This window comes from Caretta caretta, chromosome 1, assembly GCF_965140235.1.
Source record: "Caretta caretta isolate rCarCar2 chromosome 1, rCarCar1.hap1, whole genome shotgun sequence".
In the NCBI taxonomy this organism is placed as follows: Eukaryota; Metazoa; Chordata; order Testudines; family Cheloniidae; genus Caretta; species Caretta caretta.
In genome coordinates, this window is record NC_134206.1 from 157,985,565 (window position 1) to 158,013,255 (window position 27,691).

Below are 27,691 nucleotides of genomic sequence, written 5' to 3' on the forward strand. Positions count from 1 at the left end.
ACTGTACAGTATATAATGCCTTTTGTCTGCCCCCTCAAAATTTCCTTGGAACCTAACCCCCCACATTTACATTAAATCTTACGGGAAAATTGGATTTGTTTAACATCGTTTCACTTAAAGTTGCATTTTTCAGGAACATAACTACAACGTTAAGTGAGGAGTTACTGTAGCTTATTCTGCTGTAGCTATTCTGGTCCATTCCTCAGTGGTCGAAGCATCAGATTTGAAATACCTACACATCTTATTGCCACTGACTCAAATCCTGACCTAATGGATTCAACCCTCCACTCTTACAAACTTTATAAACTGAGTGCCATCCTGTTCACTGTGTGTGTTCTCTTTTGGATAAGACCTTAAAATAAATTATGGCACATTTAATAAGAGTAGGAGTTTCCCTGGTGTTCTTGGCCAAAGCTTTCCCTCTCATCTTCATTGTTGTGCAGTATGTGCTGGTTGCCTTCCAGTCAAAAACTATGTGTCTTTCAGTGGTGTGTGTATGTATAGGTTGTGAAAGTCTTTGGGATCCTGATGGATATATGTATCGTATTATAATTGTCTACTTATTTGCATGTCATTATCCAGAATACTCTTTCAGTTGACAGCTATTTAGTAGCAATGGTGGTGGTGTCAGTCTGGGAACAAGTTAAAAGATGTAGTCGTGTTTGTGAATGTACTGAATTGTTTTCTACAGGTTCATCAAGCTATCTGAAAACAGACTGGTGATTCATTGGTATGGATGTAAGAGAAAAACAAATCACCTGGAATTTATGGATAGGTAATCATAGAATCATAGAAATGTGGGGCTGGAAGGAATCTCAAGAAGTCATCAAGTCCAGCCCTCTGTATTGTGGCAGGACCAAGTAAATCTAGACCAGGGTGGCCAAACTTACTGACCCTCTGAGCCACATCCGATAATCTTCAGAAGTTCGAGAGCCGCAAGACATGCACAACCTTTACACATAAATTTTCTAAAATAGTAACATCCTACTTAATGTGTCACGGCTAATTACTGTTCGAGCTACAGGACTTGTGGGTCTCCATCCTGGTCGTAAGTCTTTGGAAAGTGGTTAATATGTTGTCAAGGCAGTACGGAGGAGCTCAATCAGCTGTTGATTAGTAAGGACTGCATGACGTTTCAATTTTACGAACTTCATCATGGAGTACAGCAATTTACAGCAGTATGTTGTACCGAAAATTGAAATGAGCCGCACACTAGTCTTCTTGAGTTGAGGATATTTCATTCCTGGCACTTGCTTCTGGAACTCGATTGTAGACTGTGATTTTTTCATTATCTTTAGAGCTTAGTCCTCCTGAAGTTCCAGTAGTTCCATTTCTACAGCAGATGTTTCTGTAACCACGGTTTTGGGAATTGGAGAGCCATAGTTGATCACATCAACCATGACAGGGTTTACAAGAAAAGCAAAGCAGGATCTCAGCTTCTCCAAGTCTTCAAACCTGGCCTGAAAGTATCAAGCAGTGCTTGTAATTTACCTCTGTATTCCTCATGTTTGTGATCTTCTGCTTCAGTTACAGGGAATATTTTTACCTTACTCTTGAGATGGGGAAAGTGGTTGAAGTCTCTTGACACTATGTCGCTTTGCAGAAGCTTTAACTTGTTCTGGCAGCTGAATACTGTCTGAGTTAGGTCAGAAATAATCTTCCTTCCCTTGGAGTGCCACATTGAGAGTTTGCAGATGCCACATAATATCAGCGAAAAACACCAGATTCTGCATCCATTGCTCATCTTTCAGTTGTGGACAGGACTTTTCCTTTTCTTCAAGGAAAGCACTGAAAGGCTCCAGCAGTTCCATAAACCTATTTAAGACATTGCTGGTTGATAACCACCTCACAATACAGTAGAAAGAGACTTGTTAGGTTTGTCTTCAAGATCCAGCCCTTCAATGAAATTTTTGAACTGTTGATGAGTCTTCCCATTCGAGCAGATGAAATTCACAAATTCTAGGACCGTTTTTGTAATATTTTTGTACTTGAAGTATCTACCTGTGAGATGTTCACAATGGATGATAAAATGAACAGGGAGAAACTCTGGAAATTTGGGATTGCTTTTCAAGAGTCTGATAAGGCCTACTTTTTTCCCCACCATTGCAGGTGCTCCATCCATTGCTACACTGACAAGTTTATCCAGTGGTACATTGGCATTTATAAATGCTTTGTCAAGTGCGTTCTTTATGTCAACACCATGGGTTGTTTCTTTAGCGCCACTAATTCCAACATTCCTTCTTTCACAATTACATCCACAGAAACATAGCAAACAAATACAGCTCGTTGTGGTCTACCTTGTATATCGTGGATTAGTTGACAGGTGGAATGCTACAGAATTCCTTGGATCATTTTGCATCTATGATCTTGCTTGGAACATTAGCACTGATCTGGGAGATCTGCCTCTCCATAGGGTCGTGCGAAATTGGAATTTGCTTTATTCGTTGTTCAGGTTTTGTGTTACTTGGATCTAAAATTGCAACCACTTGGGCAGTATTCTTCTTAACAAATTCTCTATCACAATGGACATTTAGCACAAGCGATATTCCAGGACCTAACAAAACTAGCTATGGTCATTGTGTCAGCTTCCTTACTGAACACAGAAAGTAGTGTCTGTTGACTGTTTAGGCGTGATTTTAGTGCGGTTAGCTTGTTCTTCCTTAATTCTGATTCAGGAGGGTATTTAGATAAAAAGTTACTATGATTAGTTTGTAGCGAGGTTTCAAGTTGCTCACTGTGCAGGTAAGGCACAGGAGTTTGTCACCTTTAACAATGAATGCAAAATTTCCCCCCCCATTCTGACTTAAAACTTCAGTTTTCTTCATACTTGCGTTTCTTACAATTTGAAGATGTCATCATCATCATCCACGAAAGTAATGGAGGGTTAACACTTAGATCTGAAACAATTGAAATCTGACTTACGAACAGTAAACACTGTATGTGTTGTGCAGAATGTGGGAAGAACCCAGGCAAGGAGGTCCACACAGCATTACTTGAAGCAATATTCTGTTATAATGGACATGTGCAGCTGAAACCCCGAGCCTGGGCGCCTCCTGCAGGGCTGGACTCCCACGCACCGGCTCTTACCAGCGGGGCTGCAGACCCGTGCACTGGCTCTGCCTGGTGGGGCTGCAGCCCCAAGCCTTGGCTCCTCCAGTGGTGCTGCAACTCTGAGCTCTGTGAGCCACACTCAAACTCGTAAAGAGCCGCGTGCGGCTTGTGAGGTGCATTTTGGCTATGCCTTATAGTAATTTCGTCTAGACTACATTTTCCTGTTTGCTTATGAAAATGTCATGGGGGATTGTGTCAAAAGCCTTACTAAAATTAAGATATATCACATCTAGAGCTTCCCCCTATTCAGTAGACCAGTAACCCTGTCAAAGAAGGAAATGAGGTTGGTTTGGCATCATTTGTTTTTGACAAATCCGTGTTGGCTGTTCCTTGGATAATCCTGTTCTCCTCCAGATGCGTATCAACTGATCATTTAATAATTTGTTCCAGTATCTTTCCAAGTGTCAGATTAGGTTGATTGGTCTGTAATTCCCCGGGTCCTCTTTGTTCCCTTTTTTAAAGAAAGGTACCATAGTCTTCTGGGACCTCAGCCTCTCAAAGATAATTGCTAGTGGTTCCGAGATTGCTTCAACTAGTTCCATAAGCACCCTAGGATGAATTTCATCAGGTCCTACTGACTTAATACATCCTGCTTTTCTAAATATTCTTTAACCTGTTTTTTCCCTATTTTGGCTTGCATTCCTTCCTCCTTGTTGATAATAGTAATACTCTTTTCTTGGTCAAGAATGAATAATCATTTTGTATTCCATTGTTTCTTTACAAACCTAGGTAACTGTGACATCCCAGGTATTGAACCCAGGCCCTGGGAATCCCTAGACAGCTGCACCATTCTGACCTCCACCCAATGGCTACTGAAACCTGGTGTGCTGAGAAGCTACTAGGGCTGTAGCCTCAGCCAAGGCACCACCTATGGGAGCTCTGGTTGGAGGATCGCCCACCTCCATCAGGAGGAGGAACAGGAAGTTTGTCTGATAATAAGGTGGTGTCCTTGTGGTTGCAAGGTAGTTGTGGCTGCGTTGCACTCTGCTTGTGCCTGCTTACTGCACCCAACCCTGTTCCTGCTCTGCTCCTGGTTCCTGCCTTATCCCTGCCTTGGCTCCTGTTCCCTCTTTTGCTCCTGCTCCATGCTTGATCCTTGCCTCTCCTTCTGCCTTTGTGCCTCACCTCCAATCCTCAGTGATGAGTCCTGGCTCTGACCCTGTCTCCGGCTTGACCCTTGGCGCTGGCATTTGGCATCTGACCTCAGCTTTGATTACTGGTTCTGACTCTGGCTTGACCTCTGGCTCTAGTAACTGGCAGTTGACTCTGGTGCTGACCTTGGCTTCGTTCCCCAAGCTGGATACCTGCTTTGCCCACTAGACCTGACTCCTGCTCTGATTACTAGGCCAAACTGCCTACATCTCGGTCCCTAACAATAACTTCTTTGGGAAATTAAAACACCCTCTGAACCTGAGCAAAATTGGAAGCATACATCTAATCTTTGGTTCACTACTGTCTTCTTAACTAATCACTTTCTAGTTACGTAGTTTATCGCTGTTGTAGTCATGAAGTTTGACCCTTCTTGGAAGACGTTGCATAGCACAATAAGTAGTCGGTGTGCATGCACCCATAGTAGAATTGCTTCTTGGAGGGTTGTTAGTGTGTTTTTTGCGGGGTCTGTTTATTCCTCTGGTCTTGTAAATATTATTTCTGGTTTTCATTCATTTGCTATGATGATGTTTATGAACACTGTTTGATTTTTTTGCTGTGGCTTTGCATCCTGACAGGCTTATCCAGTTATAACATTACCAAAGTTATGTCTTATTAATCAACATCAGCATTTCCCTTCCTAAGTGTAAAATGCAAACACTGAATAAATGCAATACAGAAAAGAAGAAGGATAGGAAGAAGGTTCAGTGTATTTGAGCAGAAGATTTGCTGCAAGCTGGTGTCAAAGAAGCTGATGGATCTGATGTTGAGTTTAGAGTAAAGAAAGTAAATTCAACAAACTCATTTTTAAGTTAACAAGATTTTAACAACTGGTTTTAATAACCGACTGCTTGTAGTACACACAGAAAAATTTCCAAAAACTATTTATTTACCAACAAGAGAAGTCCCAGATTCTTTGGTATCCGTAATTAGTGTAAGTCTATTGAGTAGACTACAGTAACAGAAGAATATATTGTGGATTGATGCTGTAAATATCAATACATTTCATTTGCAAAACAGTGAATCATATGTTGCATTTCCCACTGACAGTAAATTTAATCAACACAAAGGTGGCTATAAGATGTGATGTAGGCAGCTAGATGTGGACATAGGAAAATATCAACAAAGTAGATTTTTAGATGACCAATTATGTGACCTGAGAGATCTAATTAAAGTAATCACTTCTAACAATAACGTATGAATCTGCAAAGCATTGTGGATGGATGTTATAGCATCCATGGATGTTATAGCATCCTTCCATGTTATAGCATCTTATCTTTAGGTGAACTTTAACTGTTTCGGTATTTTCAACCCCACAACTTCAAAAATTGAGACAGCCCCCCAAAATTGAGATCCTTAGCTTTGAAATCCTGAGGGTGGTGTTTTTTTGTTTTTTGTTTTTAAATCATATGTTTGGCTCTGTTTTTTTTCTATACTCAAAACTTGTTAAGAAAACATACTCCCCCTCCCCCAGCCCTTATATGCGTGCTGGTGTCAGGATGCGAAACACACAGGGCACCCACACAAATAGGATGCTTCCTTCTGACATGGACTGTGCTTTCCCCCTTTTTTACTCTTCAGTTGGTATCCTTTTCTTTACTGGTCCCTACTCCCTCTGCCCAAGGCACTCTCCAAGAGGTGTGGTACAGCCCCCACCTCCATCTCCCTGTTCCCAGTTCCTGGCACCCCAGTCCTGATGTCACTTCCCCAGCCTGTCTAGCACTGCACACGTTGGGATAGTCTGAGTGGCCCAGAAGCCCATACCCGTCACTCCTCATCAGACTCCAGCAGTGCCCCTCCAACTCCCATCCTATACTCCTAGCAGTGCCCTAGCTCCCTCCTCCCTTTTAGGCTTCAGCAAGTGCCCCCCATCCCAGCCTGCAGGAAAAGCTCCTATTCTGGGAGTAGGGCTGTCCTGCAGGGATCCCCCCATCTAAATTAACTTTGCTACCCCAGTGTAGTGGTAATGGGGGATGTGAGACGGTTGCTCCCTATTTCAGAGGGAGAGGTCTTCTCTGGGTATGTCTACACTACAATTAAAAACCCGCGGCTGGCCCGTGCTAGCTGACTCTGGCCAAGGGGCTGTTTAAGTGTGGTGTAGATGTTGGGCTTGGGCAGCCTGAGCTCTGGGACCCTCCAACCTCACAGGGTCCTAGAGCCTGGGCTCCAACTTGAGCCTGAACATCTGTACCACAATTAAACAGCCCCTTAGCCCAAGCCCGAATCATCTGTATAATTGCAGTGCAGACATTCCCCTCAGTGTTGCATATGTTCTGTTCCCCATTGAGTGGCCAGGTGTGCTCAGGAATTGCCTGCAGCAGCTGTTCTGCTGTCTGTACCACAGGCTGCTAAAGCAAAAGCTGCAGGCTGCAAGTATGAAATCCTGAGGTGCATATGGCTGTTTATTTACAAGCAGCTGCAAAAACTGCCCCCAAATCACAATGCTCAGAGTATCTTCACAAGTGTTAGTAGCTCTGCTCTCTCTTTCCTTGAACCATTGTTCATTATTTAGTGTGATTTTTGGTAGGTTTATATTTAATCTATTTTAGGCATCAATTTGGAAGTATTTTTTAGGATATTGATACCTCTTGGTTTTCTTTGTGGTCTGCTCATGACTTACTTCTTTCTTGTCTGGTCAGGCAATTCTGTCTGATGAGGAAGTAAGGATTAATTTAAGACTGAATGCGACCTGGTAGTATCTTCAGTTCATGTCCCTCTTTCTGCCAACCTTCCATATGGCTGTGAGAAACATTTACCGCTCCAAAATACTTCCAGGTCTTGTTGAATTTACCAATCAAGTGCTGTGTTCTCTGTGCTGATCTATGGCGGAGTGAGCCAAGCACAAAACCAGTTCACCCAGCACTGAAGCAGACAGACCTGGGATGGGACTGCTGCTCCTACACCATGGATGACAGATCTTTGGAGCCCAGTGATCTGTGGTCCTAAGTTTGAAGGCCATCCCAAACATCGGGCCTAGAGCTTACTGCTCCAGGGATCCTGTCTTCCCTGACATGCAGTGGCAGATTAAGTATAGCCTCTAGCTTCTCTGAGATAGGCCACAATTTTTTTCTGGAGCATTTATTCTAGCTCACAAACAACTTTATCTCACATGGCTGAGATACTTAGCAGTTTTTCACAGGACTGCTACCCTAAGTCTTTGCAATTCTTTGTGTAGTAGGAGCTAATTCTACTTTAACTTGAACCACTGAGGCTATTGTAGCTGTCATTGTTCAACTCTAGCACTGCTCCATAAATTGCAGGTGGCAGACTCCTAACTCCTGTTGACTTCCCCAGCACACAGCATGGTTACTCAGACTGCTCTGGAGAGAGAATTTAGCTCTGTGGAAGTACTGTGAATTGCCGCATTTTATATATATATGGCCGTAATATTGTCTCCCTTTCTCTGTCTTGTGGTAGAAACGTAGCTGGGATACTTTGAAACCAGATGAAATGCCCTTCAGTATTAATCTCCCAAAATTTACATAAATTAATTTCAGGAGAAATTAGCCCTTCGACAGCAGCTGAATGAGGCAAGACAGCAACTACTGCAACAGGCAGAATATTGTACAGAAATGGGAGCTGCAGTCTGTACTTTGTTATGGGGTGTCTCTAGCAATGAGGAAGCAGTTAAAAACATTCTAGGAGGGGTGAGTACTGCAGATGTATACATTTTAGTGGGAATGTTTAAGTATTATATTATAGATAGGTAACATGCTTTAAATAACATATCTTAACACATAGGTGTATTTCAGTAATTGAACATATAGCAAAATAAGTCTCTGAATTGTTTATTCTTTTTGGTCTCCAATTTTTATAGTCTATAAATAGGTTAATGTAGAGCAAGCAGGGAACAAACAGTAATTTAATATTTGATGTTACAAGGCACAGATAAGAGGGACATTTTCTTTTCTCATCCGCTATCATCAGACTGAAAATGCAGATTACTGCCATCACAGTGTAAATAATTTTGTAAACCCACCACCAGAGGAAAAAAATCCCTGACATTACTTCAGCAATTCCCTTGCCCACTTATTCTCCAAAGTACGTACCTACCAACCAGTCCTCCCCACCGCAGTGCTCATCAGAAAATACACACAGTCTACCTCTCATGCCGTGAAACAAAGGAATTATGGGATGTTTCTTCCTCTGTTCTAGCCCACAAAATTAAAAGTGATAGTTTTACAACCAATTTAAAATGGAGAAGAGTGATAGAGTACTATGACCGACTAAGATCCAAACCCCTGCTGTTGTGGTGAAGGAAGTGTGTGTTTGGAACTACTTAGCCATACTAACATATTTCATTCAAAACATCAATTATGTCACTTTCTAAGAGGAATATTCCATGGATCATGATTTTAAAATAGCTGCACTTCTTGCGCATTGATAGTAATAGGCACATAGGATGTGTGGTTGGTTTATGTGAAATATACAAATGTACTGTCAGTGCACCGCGTTAGTCATTATACTGAGGAGGAATTGGCTACTTATTTATCAGTGTCCAGGAATCGTTTGTGTAAAAAAAAAAAAAAAAAAAATTTAAAAGCGTGCCAAGTGTAAATGGATGCAACTGCTCTGCAATTCTCTGGGTGACAAATTGAAATACTGTATACTCCCAATTTTCCCAAACCTTATCATCTGAACTTCTGCATTATCCAAATCCCTTCCTTGTTCCCTGGGATTTGGATAATGGAAAGGTTCGGACAATAGAGCAGAAATTTCCAGCCATGGGAGAGGTAACCCTGCTGGTGAATGGCTCCTGGGGCAGTGCAGGGAGCCCTCCAGAGCCCTGCTGTCACAGGAGCGAGTGAGCAGGGCCATGACAGCACAGCTTCAGAGGGCTCCCTGCACTGCCCTATGGCTGGTGACACCCAGTCCCTGCAGATGCAAGGTGCAAGGAATGCTGCAGTCCTGGTGGGTCAGAGTAGAGTCCTGGTCTGCCATTTATGTAACTGCTGAATTTGGCAGCTGAGTTCTAGTCACTGAAGGATGTCTCTCAGAAGGGAGGAGTTCTGCAAGAGACAGTAAATTATAGCATGTAAAGAAATATGACATGTACAGTGGGTAGAGGTAACACCTGTATCCTATCCTGTGTTCCTTTCAGTATTACTTAGTGCAACCTGTAAAAGTGATTGTTTTCCCTCCGCACTTGCAGAGCAAAGCAGTAAAGTTTTTCACAATTACGGGACAAACTATGGAGAGCTTTGTGAGGTCATTAGGTGAAGATACCAAACACCAAGATCTGGATTCTGATGAAAATCAGTTTGTATTAGCTTTGGCAGGCATTGTGACAAGTAAGTCAATTTTGTATGTCAGGACTATATTCCACATGTACTGTAAGGAGCATATATTGCTGTAAATGTGTGATGATGTATATCTAGCTGTTTGACTAAATAACTGATTTTTTAAAATGTTGGTATCATGTATGAATCACCATTCTCTTCAAGTTCTAGAAAACTTCATTGTCTTCTAGCTGTGTTGGTTCTGCCATGCTAAGAAGAGTAAAACATGATAAAACTTACTTAGTTATTTAAGTTGGTAAATAAGATTCTGAATTCATCCTGGGAGTAGATCTGTTGAAAAGAAAACTCTGCCGTTTAGATTCTCTCTCACTGTAATCTCACTTTGAAATCAGAAGTTTAGACAAGGCTTTCACGTTTAATATAATATTAGTAGAAGACATAAGCTAATTATCTCAACTTCCAGGAGGAATATATGCTTCACAAATGGCTATTAAGGAAGCCTGATATCCTAGGGTGAGAAGTAAAAGATAAGGAAGCCAAAGAACTAACTGTTTGCTCTAGGCATGGAAAAAATGTTAAAAACTGTGTGCCCCTGGAATCAACATTGTTGAAGAGGGCCAAACTATTGAGATGGAAGCATTTGGTGAAGACACAAAATTATTTAGGTTAGTCAAAACTAGAGCATTGTGAAGAACTACAGAAAGTCCTAATAAAACTAGGATAACTGGCCAAAATTATGGCAGATGAAATTCAACATTGGCAAGTGCAAGATCTTCAAAATAAGAAGAACAACATAAATTATTCATACACAGTAGTGGGTTCTGAATTTAATAACCTGTTTTTGGAGTGGGATGGTGGTGATCTAGGTGTCATTGTGGCTAGTTCATTAAGATGTCTAGTAAATGTGAGTAAGATGAAAAACTGTTTTAAGAATAATATAGAAAACATTATGCCCTTCCACAAATTAAAGGTGTAATTTGATTCTGCCTCAGATCACTTCATTTATAAAAGCATAACAGAAATAAAGGTCCAGAGAGTGAAAATGACAATGTTTAGAGGTTTGTGGAATGAGGAAGGCTTCAGTGGGAGGAAAAAATAAAAAGAATATTGCCAGTGACTTCAGTGCTGCCAAGATTTCACCTCATATGTCTATTTAATTTGGAAAGGAGAATGTTTAAGGACAAATATGGTAAAGGATACACTGTAATGAATGATTGAACCTTAATCCTGGTTTTGCAACCTTAATATTTTTAAGGTAGGTTTTTTGGATATAATTTCTTAATTAAAAAATGAAAAAAAAATCAGAATTTCCATCATGTGTAACCAGATTGGCCTGCAATTTGGGTCTTCTAGATTAGATTAGGTCTGCTCTAAATTGGGAGATTCTCTTCTCCTTGCCTCCCAACATGAGGGCATTCAATAAAATTGAAATGTAGCAAATTAAAAACTGATTAAAGGAAATACTTTTTAATTCAACATGTAATTAGACTGTGAAACTTATTGCCACTGGCTGCTGTTGAGGCCAACAATTTAGTAAGATTGAAAGAGGGACTGAATATTTATATAGCTAAGAAGATTATCCAGAGTTGTTATAAGAAAAGGAGTACTTGTGGCACCATAGAGACCAAAAAATTTATTTGAGCATAAGCTTTTGTGAGCTACAGCTTACTTCATTGGATGCATGCAGTGGAAAATACAGTGGAGAGATTTTATATACACAGAGAACATGAAACAATGGGTGTTACAGTAGTTATAGTTACTGCAAAAAAGAGTTGTGGAAGGGAGACAATATTTTATGCTTCAGGGTTTAAACCAGTTTTTATCCATTAGGGATTAGAGTGAGATCTTCATGGGGTGAAGATCATTCTATATTTGCCTGCTGTAGGGTTTCTTGCACCTTCCTCTGACTCTTCTGGTGCAGGCCATTGTTGGAGACAGGATACTGAACTAGATGTATAAGTCTGAGCTAGTATGGGAATTCCTATGTTTCTGTGTCTTTTAAGGTACATTTTTATGACATATGTTGTTACTTCAACTGGTGTTCTCTGTCTTTAATGGGTTCGTTGGGTTCAGCAGCCGAAGTGTATTCATGCGAGAGCGATTGTCAAGGTTCCTCCCCCACTCTGAACTCTAGGGTACAGATGTGGGGACCTGCATGAAAAACCTCCTAAGCTTATCTTTACCAGCTTAGGTCAAAACTTCCCCAAGGTACAAAATATTCCACCCGTTGTCCTTGGACTGGCCGCTACCACCACCAAACTAATACTGGTTACTGGGAAAGAGCTGTTTGGACGCGTCTTTCCCCCCAAAATACTTCCCAAAACCTTGCACCCCACTTCCTGGACAAGGTTTGGTATTGTAGTTGTAAGAAAGCTTGACAGAGATCTTGTCCTATACCTATTCCTACCTGCATGCCTCCAGCTTTCACCCTGACCACACCACACGATCCATCGTCTACAGCCAAGCTCTGCGATACAACCGCATTTGCTCCAACCCCTCAGACAGAGACAAACACCTACAAGATCTCTGTCAAGCTTTCTTACAATTACAATACCCACCTGCAGAAGTAAAGAAACAGGATTGATAGAGCCAGAAGAGTTCCCAGAAGTTACCTACTACAGGACAGGCCTAACAAAGAAAATAACAGAACGCCACTAGCGGTCACCTTCAGCCCCCAACTAAAACCCCTCCAACGCATTATTAAGGATCTACAACCTATCCTAACGGATGACCCAACACTCTCACAAGTCTTGGGAGACAGGCCAGTCCTTGCCTACAGACAGCCCCGCAACCTGAAGCAAATACTCACCAACAACCACATACCACACAACAGAACCACTAACCCAGGAACTTATCCTTGCAACAAAGCCCGTTGCCAATTGTGCCCACATATCTATTCAGGGGACACCATCACAGGGCCTAACAACATCAGCCACACCATCAGAGGCTCGTTCACCTGCACATTCACCAATGTGATATATGCCATCATGTGCCAGCAATGCCCCTCTGCCATGTACATTGGTCAAACTGGACAGTCTCTACGTAAAAGAATAAATGGACACAAATCAGATGTCAAGAATTATAACATTCATAAACCAGTCGGAGAACACTTCAATCTCTCTGGTCACGCAATCACAGACATGAAGGTCGCTATCTTAAAACAAAAAAACTTCAAATCCAGACTCCAGCGAGAAACTGCTGAATTGGAATTCATTTGCAAATTGGATACTATTAATTTAGGCTTAAATAGAGACTGGGAGTGGCTAAGTCATTATGCAAGGTAGCCTGTTTCCTCTTGTTTTTTCCTACTCCCACCCCCGCCCGATGTTCTGGTTTAACTTGGATTTAAACTTGGAGAGTGGTCAGTTTAGATGAGCTATTACCAGCAGGAGAGTGAGTTTGTGTGTGTATGGGGGTGGGGGGGATGTGAGAAAACCTGGATCTATGCAGGAAATAGCCCGACTTGATTATGTAAAGAGTTGTCACTTTGGATGGGCTAGCACCAGCAGGAGAGTGAATTTGTGTGGGGGGGTGGAGGGTGAGAAAACCTGGATTTGTGCTGGAAATGGCCCACCTGTTGATCACTTTAGATAAGCTATTACCAGCAGGACAGTGGGGTGGGAGGAGGTATTGTTTCATATTCTCTGTGTGTATATAAAGTCTGCTGCAGTTTCCACGGTATACATCTGATGAAGTGAGCTGTAGCTCACGAAAGCTCATGCTCAAATAAATTGGTTAGTCTCTAAGGTGCCACAAGTACTCCTCTTCTTTTTGCGAATACAGACTAACACGGCTGTTCCTCTAAAACAGCACATACAATGATACTCATACTTTCTGACATTTGTCTTTTTTTTTTTCCATGTAACACTTCATCACCTGAATGTATAAAAATGTCAAGTGGCCATCTGTGATTTTGTATCAAGATTTTAGATATAAAATTGTCTCTTGAAATTGGTTCAGAGTGGATGATGTAGTAAGTTTGTTAATTATTTTTAATGCTGCTTTCTCCTTTAGAAGAAATAAAGAAGAAAAAAAAAATTTCATGGTGATTTTTGTAAAAATAATTATTAAGCAGGAGAGAAAAAAGAAAACAAGACCAATGTGGAGTTTCAGAAACAGTAAACCAGTCCAGCAGTGATTTACTCTTCCAAATAACCTAAACCATCAGTTGATTGGCACTCTCAGTTGTGAGCAATGATTTTGCAATCTCAGGTCAGACTGTCAGAAAACAGGGCAGACCCCCCAAACTGGTGGTATATTGTATAATTAGATTTCACCACACCAGTAGCACGTGTGCACTCCTGGATCACTATATTAGTCTTACCATGGAGTCACAAACAGTCCCCTTCGGCTGTCCAGCACATCTTGCTGCCCAGACAAACTAGACGTTGTGATGAAAGGTTATTAAAACCACAAATCACCTCACATTCGTACTCCCAATTCCAAAGGATCGGTCACTTTTCCCTAGTCAATGGATACTCTCAATCTTACACCAAAAACAACACTGACGCCCAGTTTCTTAAGTAATCTAACTAAAGGTTTATTAGCTAAGAAAAATAAATGAGTTACTGAGAAGTTAAAGCAGGTAAAACACATTAACAGGTGAGTCCAAGTATTACATCCAAATTGATAGCAGAGATGTAGTAATCTGCTAGTTTTCCCTAAGTCTCTCAGGGTTTATTAAAATGATTCTGGGGATCTCTGTCTACTTGCTCAGTATTCAACCCTGTTAGAATCCAAACAGTTCAGAGATTCAGGATCATTCCCTGGATCCATTCTTAGAATATCAGGGTTGGAAGGGATCTCAGGAGGTCACCTAGTCCAACCCCCTGCTCAGAGCAGGACCGATCCCTGACTAAATCATCCCAGCCAGGGCTGTGTCAAGCCTGACCTTAAAAACTTCTAGGGAAGGAGATTCCACCACCTCCCTAGGTAACACATTCCAGTGTTTCACCACCCTCCTAGTGAAAAAGTTTTTCCTAATATCCAACCTAAACCTCCCCCACTGCAACTTGAGACCATTACTCCTTGTTCTGTCATCTGCTACCACTGAGAACAGTCTAGAGCCATCCTCTTTGGAACCCCCTTTCAGGTAGTTGAAAGCAGCTATCAAATCCCCCCTCAGTCTTCTCTTCTGAAGACTTAAACATCCCCAGTTCCCTCAGCCTCTCCTCATAACTCATGTGTTCCAGTCCCCTAATAATTTTTGTTGCCCTCCGCTGGACTCTTCCCAATTTTTCCACATCCTTCTTGTAGTGTGGGACACAAAACTGGACACAGTACTCCAGATGAGGCCTCACCAATGCCAAATAGAGGGGAATGATCACGTCCCTCAATCTGCTGGCATTGCCCCTACTTATACATCCCAAAATGCCATTGGCCTTCTTGGCAACAAGGGCACACTGTTGGCTCATATCCAGCTTCTCGTCCACTGTAACCCCTAGGTCCTTTTCTGCAGAACTGCTGCCGAGCCATTCGGTCCCTAGTCTGTAGCGGTGCATTGGATTCTTCCGTCCTAAGTGCAGGACTCTGCGCTTGTCCTTGTTGAACCTCATCAGATTTCTTTTGGCCCAATCCTCCAATTTGTCTAGGTCCCTCTGTATCCTATCCCTACCCTCCAGCGCATCTACCACTCCTCCCAGTTTAGTGTCATCTGCAAACTTGCTGAGGGTGCAATCCACACCATCCTCCAGATCATTTATGAAGATATTGAACAAAACCGCTGTCTTACAGCTGTCTTCCCCGGAAAGCAGTTTGGCAAATGTTTCCATTATAGCAGTGGTTCCCAAACTTGTTCCGCCGTTTGTGCAGGGAAAGCCCCTGCCAGGCCGGTTTGTTTACACTACCGCGTCTGCAGGTTTGGCCGATCGCGGCTCCCAGTGGCCGCAGTTTGCTGCTCCAGGCCAATGGGAGCTGCTGGAAGCGGCGTGGGCCAAGGGACGTACTGGCCTCTGCTTCCAGCAGCTCCCATTGGCCTGGAGCAGCAAACCGTGGCCAGTGGGAGCTGCTATCGGCCAAACCTGCAGATGCGGCAGGTAAACAAACCGACCTGGCCCGGCAGGGGCTTTTCCTGCACAAGCGGCGGAACAAGTTTGGGAACCACTGCATTACAGAATGGGCTTTTCCTCTGTTGACTAAACGCAGACTGGGTCCGTGGATTTCCCATTGTCGAACACAATGACCCATGCTTTGAAGTTAGCATGCTTCATTTATAGTTTCAAGTCTCCAATTCCATTTGATGGTCAATCCAATTACAGAGATATACACAATGCATTTAGTTACAGCAATCCAAACAGTCTTTCATTAGTTTTCATGAAGTTTATACATAAATTAAATTCTCACTAACATACACTTTTGATCTAGGGTTAATTAAGTACCGGGTATACGTAATGTAATGCGATAGTACAGATTATAGGGAAGTGAAGACAATAACATTAACATATCTTTGATATTCAAATACAAGTGAATTGGCCTATGGTTTTGATTTAAGCTGGTCTCTCAGCATCACACTGAAGTGCTCTGTCAGTGTCACAGTCATTACTTAAAAGAACCCTGCAAATGTTAAAAAAACAGCAGTAAAAAGAGCAAATAGGAAAAAAAAATGCCTAACACCACCTGCCAGATTTTCTGACAGTAAATCCATTCCAGACAAGGGTTGTAATTTCTAAAACGTCACGTTTTTGCACTTTTATTTCTCTTTCTTTCCTCCTGTTGGTGAATATATATTCTCCCTTTTTTAACCATTTTGTGATTGATAATAAAGGAAGACTGCATGTATATATTCTCATAGTTTTGTCATGTTAATGTAAGAATTACAATATATTTTCTCTTTAAGGGTTCAGTGTGTCAGAATACAATGCAATGGGCCTGATCCTCACCTCACTTACTCCAGTTTTAATACCTGCCATGGCTCTGTAGGTTTCAGTCAAGTTAATCCTGATTTACATCTGTCTGAGGAGAGTCAGGCTCATTTTTTTTAAATGCAAGCTGCTGTAATGTTGTTTTATTCCTCACTGCTTAACATTTGAACTTGTTTTGCTTCCTACAGTCCAATACATTTATTCAAGGGCAAACTGTATCCTTAGCAGAGTAATAGTCTTTCTGCATTTTTTTGCTTATTGTGTTGTCCACTGCATAAGGAAGCACTCCTACAAGAGCAGGGAAGATCTTGTAAGTTGACCTCTGTTGCTGTTTTAGATGTATACTCTAGCCAGGAACGTAGGGGGAACAAATATAAAATAATCTACATCAGTGGTGGGCAACTTGAAGCCCACGGGCTGCATGCAGCCCATCAGGGTAATCTGATTGCAGTCTGCGAGACATTTTGCGGATGTTGAGTATCTGCAGGCACAGACCCCCGCAGCACCCAGTGGCTGTGGTTCACTGTTCCCGGCCAATGGGAGCTGCAGGAAGCAGCGGGCCATAGGGATGTGCTGGCTGCCACTTCCTGCAGCTCCCATTCACCGGGAATGGCAGACCGCAGCCACTGGGAGCTGCAGGGGGGCTGTGCCTGCGGATGTTGAGCGTCTGCAAAATGTTTCGCAGCCCACAATCAGCTTCCCCTGATGGGCCGCAGATTGCCCACCACTGATTTACATCTTCCTTCTTTTAGAACTGAGACTATTAGGGTCAACTTTGCATTATTTCCACAATAGTTCTAGATGCTGACAGTTCAGAGCGTCTTGAATCATACCTGTTCCATAAACTCATTGCATTGCAAATTTTGCTGCTGAGCCACCCTGAATACATATTTTAATTAACAATGTATAATTATAAGCAGATTTTTGACGGCTAGGTATTGTTTGCTGCTTCGGTAGCATCTGATACAGTTCCGTTTTTGCTGTGTTGCTACATTTAGGGAAAGGGTTAGAGATGTCCTAGCCCAGTCTTCACAGTCCCTACAGGTAGTTAATCTTAGATTGTATTCGAGATGAACTCATTTTCCTGGCTTTTTTTTGGAATGTGATTTTTATTATTTTATTTTGTGTTCTGTTGTAGATGTTGCTGCATTGGCGTGTGGCCGTGAATTCCTGGTTAATTCAAGTCAGGTGGTGTTGGACACAATGATGCAGCTTCTGGGAGACATGAAGCCAGGACTCTGTACCAAACTGAAAGTGTATGAAGGCCAGATATTTTTTAAATGAAGCATGTTATCTTACAATGTGGACCGTTATTACTGAAGCTCTTTACCTAATGATCCTGTCAAGGAACTGTCCTCATCAGAGCACCCCCTTTGGATACTACTTGGAAAGTAGCATTCATACAGATCCAGTCCTTTTAGCAGGAGCATTTGGTGACAGTCTAGCGGTGGTGGGCTCTCCGCTCTTGTTTTGGCTATATCTCCCCTTTTCCAGAGTCACAGGTGAAACAAAACAATCCAAAGGTGACAAAAGGGAAAAATAAAAAGGAAAACCTCTAGGTCTCCAGTACAGGTTATCTGATATAGTCCCTTCCCGCTTTTGGCACACGAGATCTGTGTTCCCTTTTTGTGAGGACAGAGACTCTGCTGGCTATCAGGCTTCTTCCTGGAGTTGGGACGCTTAACTGTGCTCTCCTTCAGGGCTGCCCACTACTGAGTGGAGCTTTCCCCTTTCAGACTCCTCTGTTTCTGGCATGATTTGCAGGTGTGGTGTGATGAGGCTTCTCCAGCCCAAAGCAGCGCCTTAGCCTCCATACTGGGGTAGAGTTTACGTACCCTCCCTCTCAAGACAGGGCCAGGGTTGCCATCCCCTGTGCTGGAATTGCTGTCGTCTTGTGAAAAAAAGTCAGCATTTTGATGTAGCTTCCAGGTACTCAACTGACCTGGTAAGGCATAGGGTTGTAGCGGATTATCCTTGGATTGGTGTCTTTCATGGTGTTCAGCCGCCTAAGTGGAGTGTGGTCTGATTTTTTAAAAAAAGGATTTCCCAGCAGTTAGCATCCACTGAATCCACAGCCCATTTTGCTGCCAGTGCTTCCTTCTTGATCACGGAGTATATGTTCTCTCTGGGGAACAACTTTTGGCTGATGTACAATATCAGAGGTCCTTCCCCCTCAGTTTTTTGCAAAAGGATCAACGTTAGTCCTATATGTGAGGCATTTATTTGCAGAATAAATCTCTATGAAAAGTGTGGATTAAAAAGGACTGGCTCCTTACATAAATGCTCCTTCGGTGTCCTAAATGCCTTATCACAGGCTTTTCAACCACTGGACTCTTTCTGGGCATCTGTCCTTTATGAGATCTGTGAGGAGGGTCACAGTAGTGGGGAATCCCAGCACAAAACATCGATAACAGCCTACAGCTCACAAGAAGTGCCATAATTGGTTGGGCTTTTTTGTCGTGGGAACAGGACAATCCATCAAGGCTTGGACCTTGTTCAGTAGGGGTTGTAGTTGGCTTTCTGTCACAGTGTAGCCTAAGTACGTGACATTGCAGTTCCCTGCCTTACTGCATCTGTGAGGAACTGGAGTGCTGCTGTGACAGTTCTTAAGCGACTGTCCCAGTCCTGGCAGGAGAGAACTGTATCATCTAAGTAGGCCGCTGCATACTGCCTATGCAGCCAAAAGATTCGGTCCGTTAGCTTCTGGAAAGTTTTGGCTGCCTCAGAGTGACCAAAAACATTTCTTGGACTTGATATAGAACAGTGGTGTGGTGCAGGTTGCCCATCACTGATATAGACCAAAGGATGCGGAAAAAGCTGTTTTCCCCCCAGTTTCTGGCATCAAAGTTATTTTCCAGTACCCTTTCATGAGCTCTAAAGTGGATATATATCTGGCAGTTCTCAGCCATTGTAATAGTTCATCCACTGTTGGCATTGGCTGTGCATTGAATTTTGAAACCACATTGACCTTTCGAAAATCAGTGCAGAAACATGTCATGCCATCAGGTTTTGGCACTAGCACAATACTCCTCCATTCACAGAGTGATTCTTTTACTACTGTATACCTCCTTTGGATACTACTTGGAAAGTAGCAGTCACACAAATCCAGACCTTTTAGCAGGAACGTTCAGTGACAGTCTAGTGGAGGTGGGCTCTCAGCCCTTCTGGCAATTTCTCCCCTTTTCAGAGTCACAGGTGAAACAAAAAATCCGAAGGTAGCAAAAGACGTTAAAGAAAGGGGCAAAGAAAAAAAGAAAACATAGGTAGTTCTGACCAGGATATTGACCTCTTTCTTCAGAGAGGCCCTGGATGGGTTATGGTCCACCTTAGAGTCCTCTGAGTCTCCAGAACAAGTTATAGGATGAGTTTCTTCCTCCTTTTAGCACAGGAGATCTGTGTTTCCTTTTTGTGAGGGCAGAGGTTGCACTAGACATCAGGCCTTCCTGGGAGCTGGGAAGCATAGCACCCTGTATCCTTCCAGGGCTGTCCACTATTGAATGGAACTTCCTCCTTTGAGGCTTCTTGCAGGTGTTGCAGGATGGGGCTACTCCAGCCCCAAGCAGCTCCCTAACTCCTTCCATGCTGGTGTGGGGTTTACACACCCCATCACAAATTCATTCATTATTTACTTTACTGGAGAGGAAATATGTCCATTGGAAATAATATTCACAGCATCCATTCCTCATAAATATGCGAGATGTGGTTGCAAGGCTGGTGACTGCATACCAATTCTCCTAAACCAATATTGCAGGCACATCAGTGTCTGTGCAAGGTCTATCAAGCACCAGAATAATAGGTAATGTGGAGATGTGCCCATCCCTGCCTTGGTAAGAGGTAGGGTTGCTGGAATGAATGGTATTTAAGGGAGGCTCAAGTATTAAAGTAGGGAAAAGAACTGAGAGAAATGTAGGACTCACCCTGTATCACCGTCCAAAATGAAAAATAATCTGTTAAAATACTATGCTTGGTTAGTTAAATAAGTAGTTTACATATGTACCAAAAGTGCATTTGTCTTAGGCCAGCAAAGTGTAAATGACCTCCTGCCACCTTATTACTCACAAGCTGCTATCATCAACATTGGTAAAGGGATGTCTGTAAAGAAGCCCTGTGAGACAAATGATCCTATGAAATATTGTAAAGAAAGGACCATGATACATAATCCAAAAACGGAAAAAGTCAGACTTTCCAGTAAATGAAGAAATAAAACATTAACATTCTTTGCCATTTTCTCAGCAATATTACTAATTAATTGAAACAAGTTGTACCTGGGAGGTATGAAATTCAGCTTGTCTTAGACATATGTATATGGCGCTTGGACACTACAGGGATTGGGAACCTTAATATGGTGCTTGTGTAGATAAATATTTTTGATTGATTCATGTGTGCAGTATTTTATTTTAGTAGATATTTGAATGTTGATCTGTGAAAAAGCATAAACATTGAATAACCATGTTGCTAATGATTTGGTGTTTTATGTATATCATTACAGAGTCTCTTAGCATTATTTAATGTCTATCATGCTGTTTCCCAAGCGTAGGGTTTAGAAGTCAGCATTCAAAATAGGATAGCCAACTTTCATATTGTGGTATTTTTCAGAAAGCCCCGATTTCTGGCGTTATATGATTACGTGAGAATTACAACTTTCATTTTTTTAAAATGCAAGTTTCTAGGCCTCATGATTGCAGAGAAAAGTTTGAAAATGTGACCTCTAAGGGCTCAAAATCCATAAGGCAAATAAAAAGAGCCCAGACTTCTACAAATCCCTTGATCGTTAAGCCAATCTTAAGAGTTTTGCGCGGCTGGCTCTTGATTTTTGAACACTTGGCAATATTGTAATCATGCAGTGTTTGAGGGGCTTCTTTTTGGAAATAAGTTTAAAAAATAAGTTCTTTATTGTAAAAACAACTAAAGCTGATTGCAAAACAGTTTCTCATGGTAGTGTAATCTCCAGCTACCTTGCAACAGCGATTTTAAAACATGTGCAAGTCAAGCCTACAGACAAACCAAAGACTCAACAGGGGACATTTAGTTTGTAGAATATCAATATATAATGTCCATCAAACTGGGTTAGCATACAGCCTAGAAGAGGCACTTCACAAAATCTCATGTGGATCATGTGGATATTCTGCATTCGATGAAGACTACTGCCTAATATTTGGTGTTGGATCAAATGCCAAAAAAGAGGATTTATCACAGTCCTGGCATAAATACCATATTAATGAAAGATTATATGACTGATATTTATGCTTGTTTGCCAATCAAGGTGGCTGGATCCATGTATGATTTGGATTCAAACCAAAGATTCATCACAAACCTGTTTTAAGTGACAAAAAATATTCTCTTCCCACTTGTACCTTGAAACCTGGCTCTTGCAGGCATAGGGTTAGAGAGACTAGGTTTGATAGTCAAACTTGTAAGGCCTGCATGGCTACCAGGCTGACACATGATTTATTTTTGAGAGATCAGTACAAGTAAAAGATGTAGAAACAAGTGCGAGTCGAGACTCCGTAATCAAATGGCATCTTTTCTACGGACCAAAGGAAATGCTGTTCGTTTGTTTTCAACTAATTATAAATAAGTGTAGCTAGTTCAGAGGTGTGGTGACTAAGTTATGCATTTCCAATTTTTGTTACTTGAGGGGTGGGGGGAAATAAAAAGTGAGTGGGTTATAATAATAATGAGAAGGGCAAAGGAAAAACAGTGTGTTTATATAGCAAGAATATAAGGGAGCAGTAGAGCTGAAAGTGGCGTAAAGAGCCAAGGAGATTTTCCACATTGTGGTGGTGGTAATAATATACTATTACTTTGGGCTTAGATCTTCTGAGTGGCTAGCAAAATGGGTTTAAATCTCAGGAACTTTCTTCTTCTTCCCCCAACATTCCAACATTTTTAGTTCACCACAACCAGTCCCCTCAGCTCCACACAAAACAAACAAGCGAAAGAAAAATACAAACTAGCAGTGTCCTTCTACATCATTTTTAATCTGTGTGAGATTTCCATTGAGGAACAGATTGAAAGACCATGTCCAAAGATATTAACCTTTTCTGTTGTAAATGGTTATTTTATTTATTGTTTTTATTTTGGCTGATCATGTATAGTTAGAGGTATTGACATTTCATTACTAAAGGCTAAATTCTGCTGCCCAAGTAAGGGCTGTGGAAGCTGTATGAGGAGTGAGGTGCACATGGGTCATGAATGCTGCAGAGCACAGCTCCAGAGCAGCGTCCAGAGCTTGCTGTGGGCCATGACCACAATAGATTCACTGGTCTAAGGGTAAAATTTTTAAAAGTGGCTAAGCAATTTAGGAGCCTAAGTCCCATTTTTAAAGTCATTTAGGTGCCTAGGAGCCTAAGTCTCATTGAAAGTCCATGAGAGTTAGGCTCCTAAGCGAGTTCTGAAAATGAGACATAGACTCCTAAGTCACGTAGGAGCTTTACAGTTTTTTTACCCTAGCTCTCTGTGTAGAAGTTGCACAGTAAAATGCAAACGTACTGAAACCTGGTTTTAAGAGCCCTTAAAGTTGGAAAAAATGGCTTTGTAGTGTGGACGGGTGCAGGGCTAAACCGATCTAATGCTGCTAAATCCAACCTAAACTCATAGTGTAGACCAGGTCCTAGAGAAGATATATAGAAAAGAGAGAGTGGAAAGACAATCTAAAAAGGGAGTGGACTTATAAAACAACTATCAGCATCAGAGTACACTATTTTTTCAATCACTTCAGAGCCTCCTGGCTAGGAGTTTGCAGCACACTAGTGGCCTAGAGCGCTGAACACACTCTCTCATTGACTTCAGTGATTTTGTGTGTGCTCAACACCTTTGAATATTTAGGTCATAAACCTGTTGGAAATAATTGAAGAAAAGAGAAACAAAATCAGAATAAATGGACATTAAGCTCTTCAGAGTGTTGCTCGTTAAGCAAAAAGGTTCATAAAACTTTTCATCTTAGAATATAAAAGAATAAAATCATGTGGCAAGTGTGGAAGGCAATGTAATAACACACATCAGATATTCTATTTAGCTCAGCAAAGAGTGCAACAAAAGTTTAGTGGCAATACAGTCTCTACATCGAGTATTATCAGTAGTTTGATAGCTTTGAAGAAAGAAGATCTTGCCTGTGTCCTGGGTTCCCCAAAAGGTCTAGAACTACTTCAAATAACTTCCATATTTGGTCTTATTTCTGAATAACTTGTATAATACAGGCATCACATTTCTGTATATAAAACTATCCAGCATGAATTTTATTTTATCTTATAACATTGCATTAACAGTCTTACAGTTAAAGCTGAGATGACACCTATTTACTAATCCCTTTTTCAGTGGCTTTCAGCATTTTCAATTTACTGAAATTTTTCCTGCTTATCTCTTCTGAAAGTAGACCTTTCTGGGAGAAATTCGATGGCTTGGTCAGATACAGTAAGCATTCACTTTACGTGAACATGGGTGGATCGGGGAATATGTTTTTCGTCTATGAGGAAAAGTTGAAAATTTTTGGTTTGTTTTAAGATTTAAATTTTTCATGGATGTCGTCCTAAAAGTTGACTAGGGATGTTGCTATGTTAGGAAGACAAATTATAAAATACAGTTTTTGAGGCTTTGAAAATATATGACTGAGCATAGCACTTACTGAGTGTTTGCATTTTCATTCTGCTGCATAAACATTAAATGTAGTTTGACTTTAAAAATGTTTGTGATGCCATGTCAAATTTGTTTGATTTATAAATAAAATATGTTTTTTCTAACTGCTAGTCCCAGAGACTCAACCTGTGATCTGAAAGCTAAGCTGGGTTCTTTCCTTTTCAGACATCAACACCAAAAATAAAAAGGCCAACAAAAGCCTTCAGTTACATCCTGTGAAAACCCACTGAAGGCTTGTGGGGTTGCACAGGTGTTAAGGTAATCGGAGGCAGTGAAGTTATGCAGGTATAACTGAGAGCATCATTTGGCTTGCATCATCTTTGTGACTAGAGGCACAAAGGCAAGAGTGTGCTTTGACTCAGATGCAGATTGAATTTGCAGGGCTGGCAATTAAAAGAAAATCTTTTTACTTGTAGACTGAGCAAATTTGATGTGGAATCCATGAGGCACAATAAACCCATGATGACATTTTAAGAGTCAAAAATACATTTTTCACAGTATAGCCACAGTTTAAGGACCAAATTGTCTGGCCCTGTGTGAATGTGAAGGCATTTGGGGGAGCACATAGAGACATTGACAAGGACTGTACTATATGGCTGGTGGGTGCAAGTACTGATCTAGGCTGGAACTGTCAGAGACCATCCTCTCTGACCTGGTAAAGGACTCCTAAACACATTTCAGAGGGTGGCAGAACAGTGGCTTCCTTCTCAGTTCCCCTATGCAGGAATGGATAAGTTCCCATCCTGTCACATTATCGGAGTCGTGTTAAGTTGTACTTGGAGGGGCCCTGGGTAGATGCTTGAAGAAGGATGGCTTAAGTAATTTCCATGATGCCAGGGGCAGATTCTGTGCTGTACTTTCTGGGAGGTGCAGCCCAGGGGGCAGTGGTGGCTTTACATCACTGTTGCATCCTCATTTCGGCCCTTGGTATAAATTAGAGCAGCCCTGCAGCAGTCCAGAATCCCTTGGAGTACTATGCGCTGTGGATATGTCCCCTCCCTCTATATCTGCCTTGGTGCAGGCCCTATGCTAGGGCTGATGAGGGAGGCTGCCTAAGTCCTATGCTGCTCCTATTTCAGGGGACTTCTCCAACCTCTTGCAAGTCTTATATGTTGCCAGAGCTGGGGCCAGAATCATCCCCTTCACTCTTGACATTTGGATTGGCAGTCAGCTGAGAAAACAGTATACTCCAGGCTTGTTGCTTTTCTGTGGCTGCAACAGTTACTCTTAGTGGCTTATATATGTTGGCCCTGAATTTTGCCTGGCTGCTTCATGCCTAAGCAAGCGTGAGCAGGGAAACAAGAAGTGTCTCTTCTCCCATAATACCCCCTTGCCTTCTGCACAGAAGCCAGACACACAGTCCTTATGAGTCCCTTCAGCACAAAGACTACTAGAGTCCAGTGCTTCTGCTAGCCCTAGACTTAACAGTGTGGGATGAAAAAAAGATGGGTGTGGCCCCTACCCTGTCCACAACAGCCAGTGGAGTTGGCTCTGTTTGGTGGCAGAAGATACTACTGTGCCTTCTTTAAGGGTGGCACTCCAGGAGGCGTTGTGCCTGCCTGGGATAATTTCATCGTCCCACTGGCTATTAAGACACATTGCTTGGCAAAGAGAGTGTACTACAATGGAGTCTCACCTTTTCTCTTTTAATAACCTCTCTGTTGGATTTTATTTTAGAGTGTGCTTTACCTGTAGCCTGATCCCTTAAAGTGTTGAGTGACCTCAGCTCCCACTGAAGTCAGGGTGCTCAGCACCTCTTAGATTCGGGACAGCTGCTTTATCAGAATGTCTTCCAGAGAACAGGTTTAACCTCATAATATAGAATGACTGACTGCTGCTTTAATTGGTATAGAATTAGCATAAACTTTGTTTGACAGGGACATGAGTGGCCAGTGTCAGACGATTAAGAGATGCATAGCTAGGTATTAAAGATGTGAAATTCTAAGCTGCTGTGGGGTTTTTTTTTTAAAAATACAGAATTTGTCAAAGATCAAAAGAACCATGAATGAAATGCAGCAAATTTCATTTAGTTCTTTTGATTCATTATAGTAATTGTTATAAAATCTTTGCAGCCTTTTTTTTTTCTTAAGTGGCCCTTTCATTTGTTGAGACAAGCAGCTTAATCAGGATGATAGGCTTCCTTCTGGGGAGTCCCAGTTAAGAGGATTCTGTTGCATATGGCGAGTGATCATGTAAGGCCAAATCCTGCTTGCCCTACTCATGTGAATAGTCCCATTCAGTTCAGAGGAATTTAAATGCTGCCAAATTGACTGATTTTTACATATTTTTAAAATATTTTGATTTTATAAATTTAAATAAAGTCTCACACACTGTTGCATTCATGTAGCTGTATGTGTATAATGTGACATAAGTACATATCTTTGTATCTTATAGAGGTTGAAATATGTATCTGTATCTAGCCAGCTGTAGATGTTTATCGTAAGTATTGGATGCAGTTATTGTAATGCGATGCAGTTAAAGAAGCAATTTAATCACCTTTTTAATTTTATTTTAGGCTAATTCTGATGTCACTGTACAATGTGAGCATCAACGTGAAAGGCTTGAAGTACATTAGTGAAAGTCCAGGTTTTATTCCATTACTTTGGTGGCTATTGAACGGTAAGATTGTTACAACAGTTCAAATTGTGGACTTTTTGATAATAGCTATTAATACATACAGATAATAGCCGAGTAGAAATTCAGATCTGTGACCTTGTTCTATTTAAATTTTATGAGATAATAAAGATCCAAAGAGAGGGAAATAACTGAAGGAATGAATATAAGTATTTCTATCAATGATTCTAGTGTATAACATTCAATTCATGTAAGAGTTATTGATGGCAGTATCCCAGTGTGGGGAGGGGAGGAATCTGATAAAGCAAATGGAAGACGGCCACCTGTACTTGCATCTATGAACTTTAAAATAGATATCTTTGATCTATGAGACACTATAAAAATGTAATTGCTGAAAACTATGTAGGGCAAGGTCAGTCTTTGATCTTGAAACAAATTAACCTTTGCAACTAAACACATCCCTGGTGTGAGGCCAGCTCTCATTGATGAGATCCATCATGGTCTAGTGCAGGGGTTCTCAAACTGGGGGTCAGTACCCCTTGGGGGTTGTGAGGTTATTACATGGGGGTGGGTTGTGAGCTGTCAGCCTCCACCCCAAACCCCACTTTGCATCCAGCATTTATAATGGTGTTAAATATATTTAAAAGTGTTTAATTTATAAGGGGGGGGTCACACTCAGAGGTCTGCTATATGAAAGGGGTCACCAGTACAAAAGTTTGAGAACTACTGGTCTAGTGAATGGGGCATTGGATTGAAAGTCAGGAGACATAGGTTGTATTCCCAGCTCTGCCACTTGTGTGGCCCCATGTAAGTAAATTTTCCTCTCTGTGATGGTTTCTCTTCGCACGTGTCTTTTAAGCTCTTCAGCACTGGGTTTGTCTGTGTTTGTACAGTGCCTAGTGCAGCGGGGCTATTGTAGTACAAATAATAATAGAAATTAATGGGAGTTGCACCTGCTGATGCAAGGATTGAATTTGACACTTGGAGTTGTTTGATCTATAGTATTTCAATAAACTTAGGGATTTCCTATATGCCACAGGGCTCTCTCATATATTTTTATATGAAAATTATGTACTCAGGCTCATCATCAAATAACTTTTTCTTCAAAGGATCACAGTTAAT

General features: G+C 41.6%; 1 protein-coding gene across 4 annotated transcripts in view; it reads left to right on the forward strand.

The window, feature by feature from the left end:
- Positions 1 to 27,691, forward strand: part of HSF2BP (heat shock transcription factor 2 binding protein) — a 56,107-nt gene that overhangs the window by 15,025 nt on the left and 13,391 nt on the right. For 3 of the 4 annotated variants that reach the window (XM_048865178.2, XM_048865191.2, XM_048865202.2), the window contains 4 exons: positions 7,758 to 7,907; positions 9,413 to 9,551; positions 17,499 to 17,616; positions 26,511 to 26,614. In XM_048865178.2, the coding sequence (XP_048721135.2) occupies positions 7,758 to 7,907; positions 9,413 to 9,551; positions 17,499 to 17,616; positions 26,511 to 26,614 (511 nt within the window). The remainder of the gene's footprint in view (positions 1 to 7,757; positions 7,908 to 9,412; positions 9,552 to 17,498; positions 17,617 to 26,510; positions 26,615 to 27,691) is intronic. The other variant, XM_048865186.2, reaches the window with a different exon arrangement.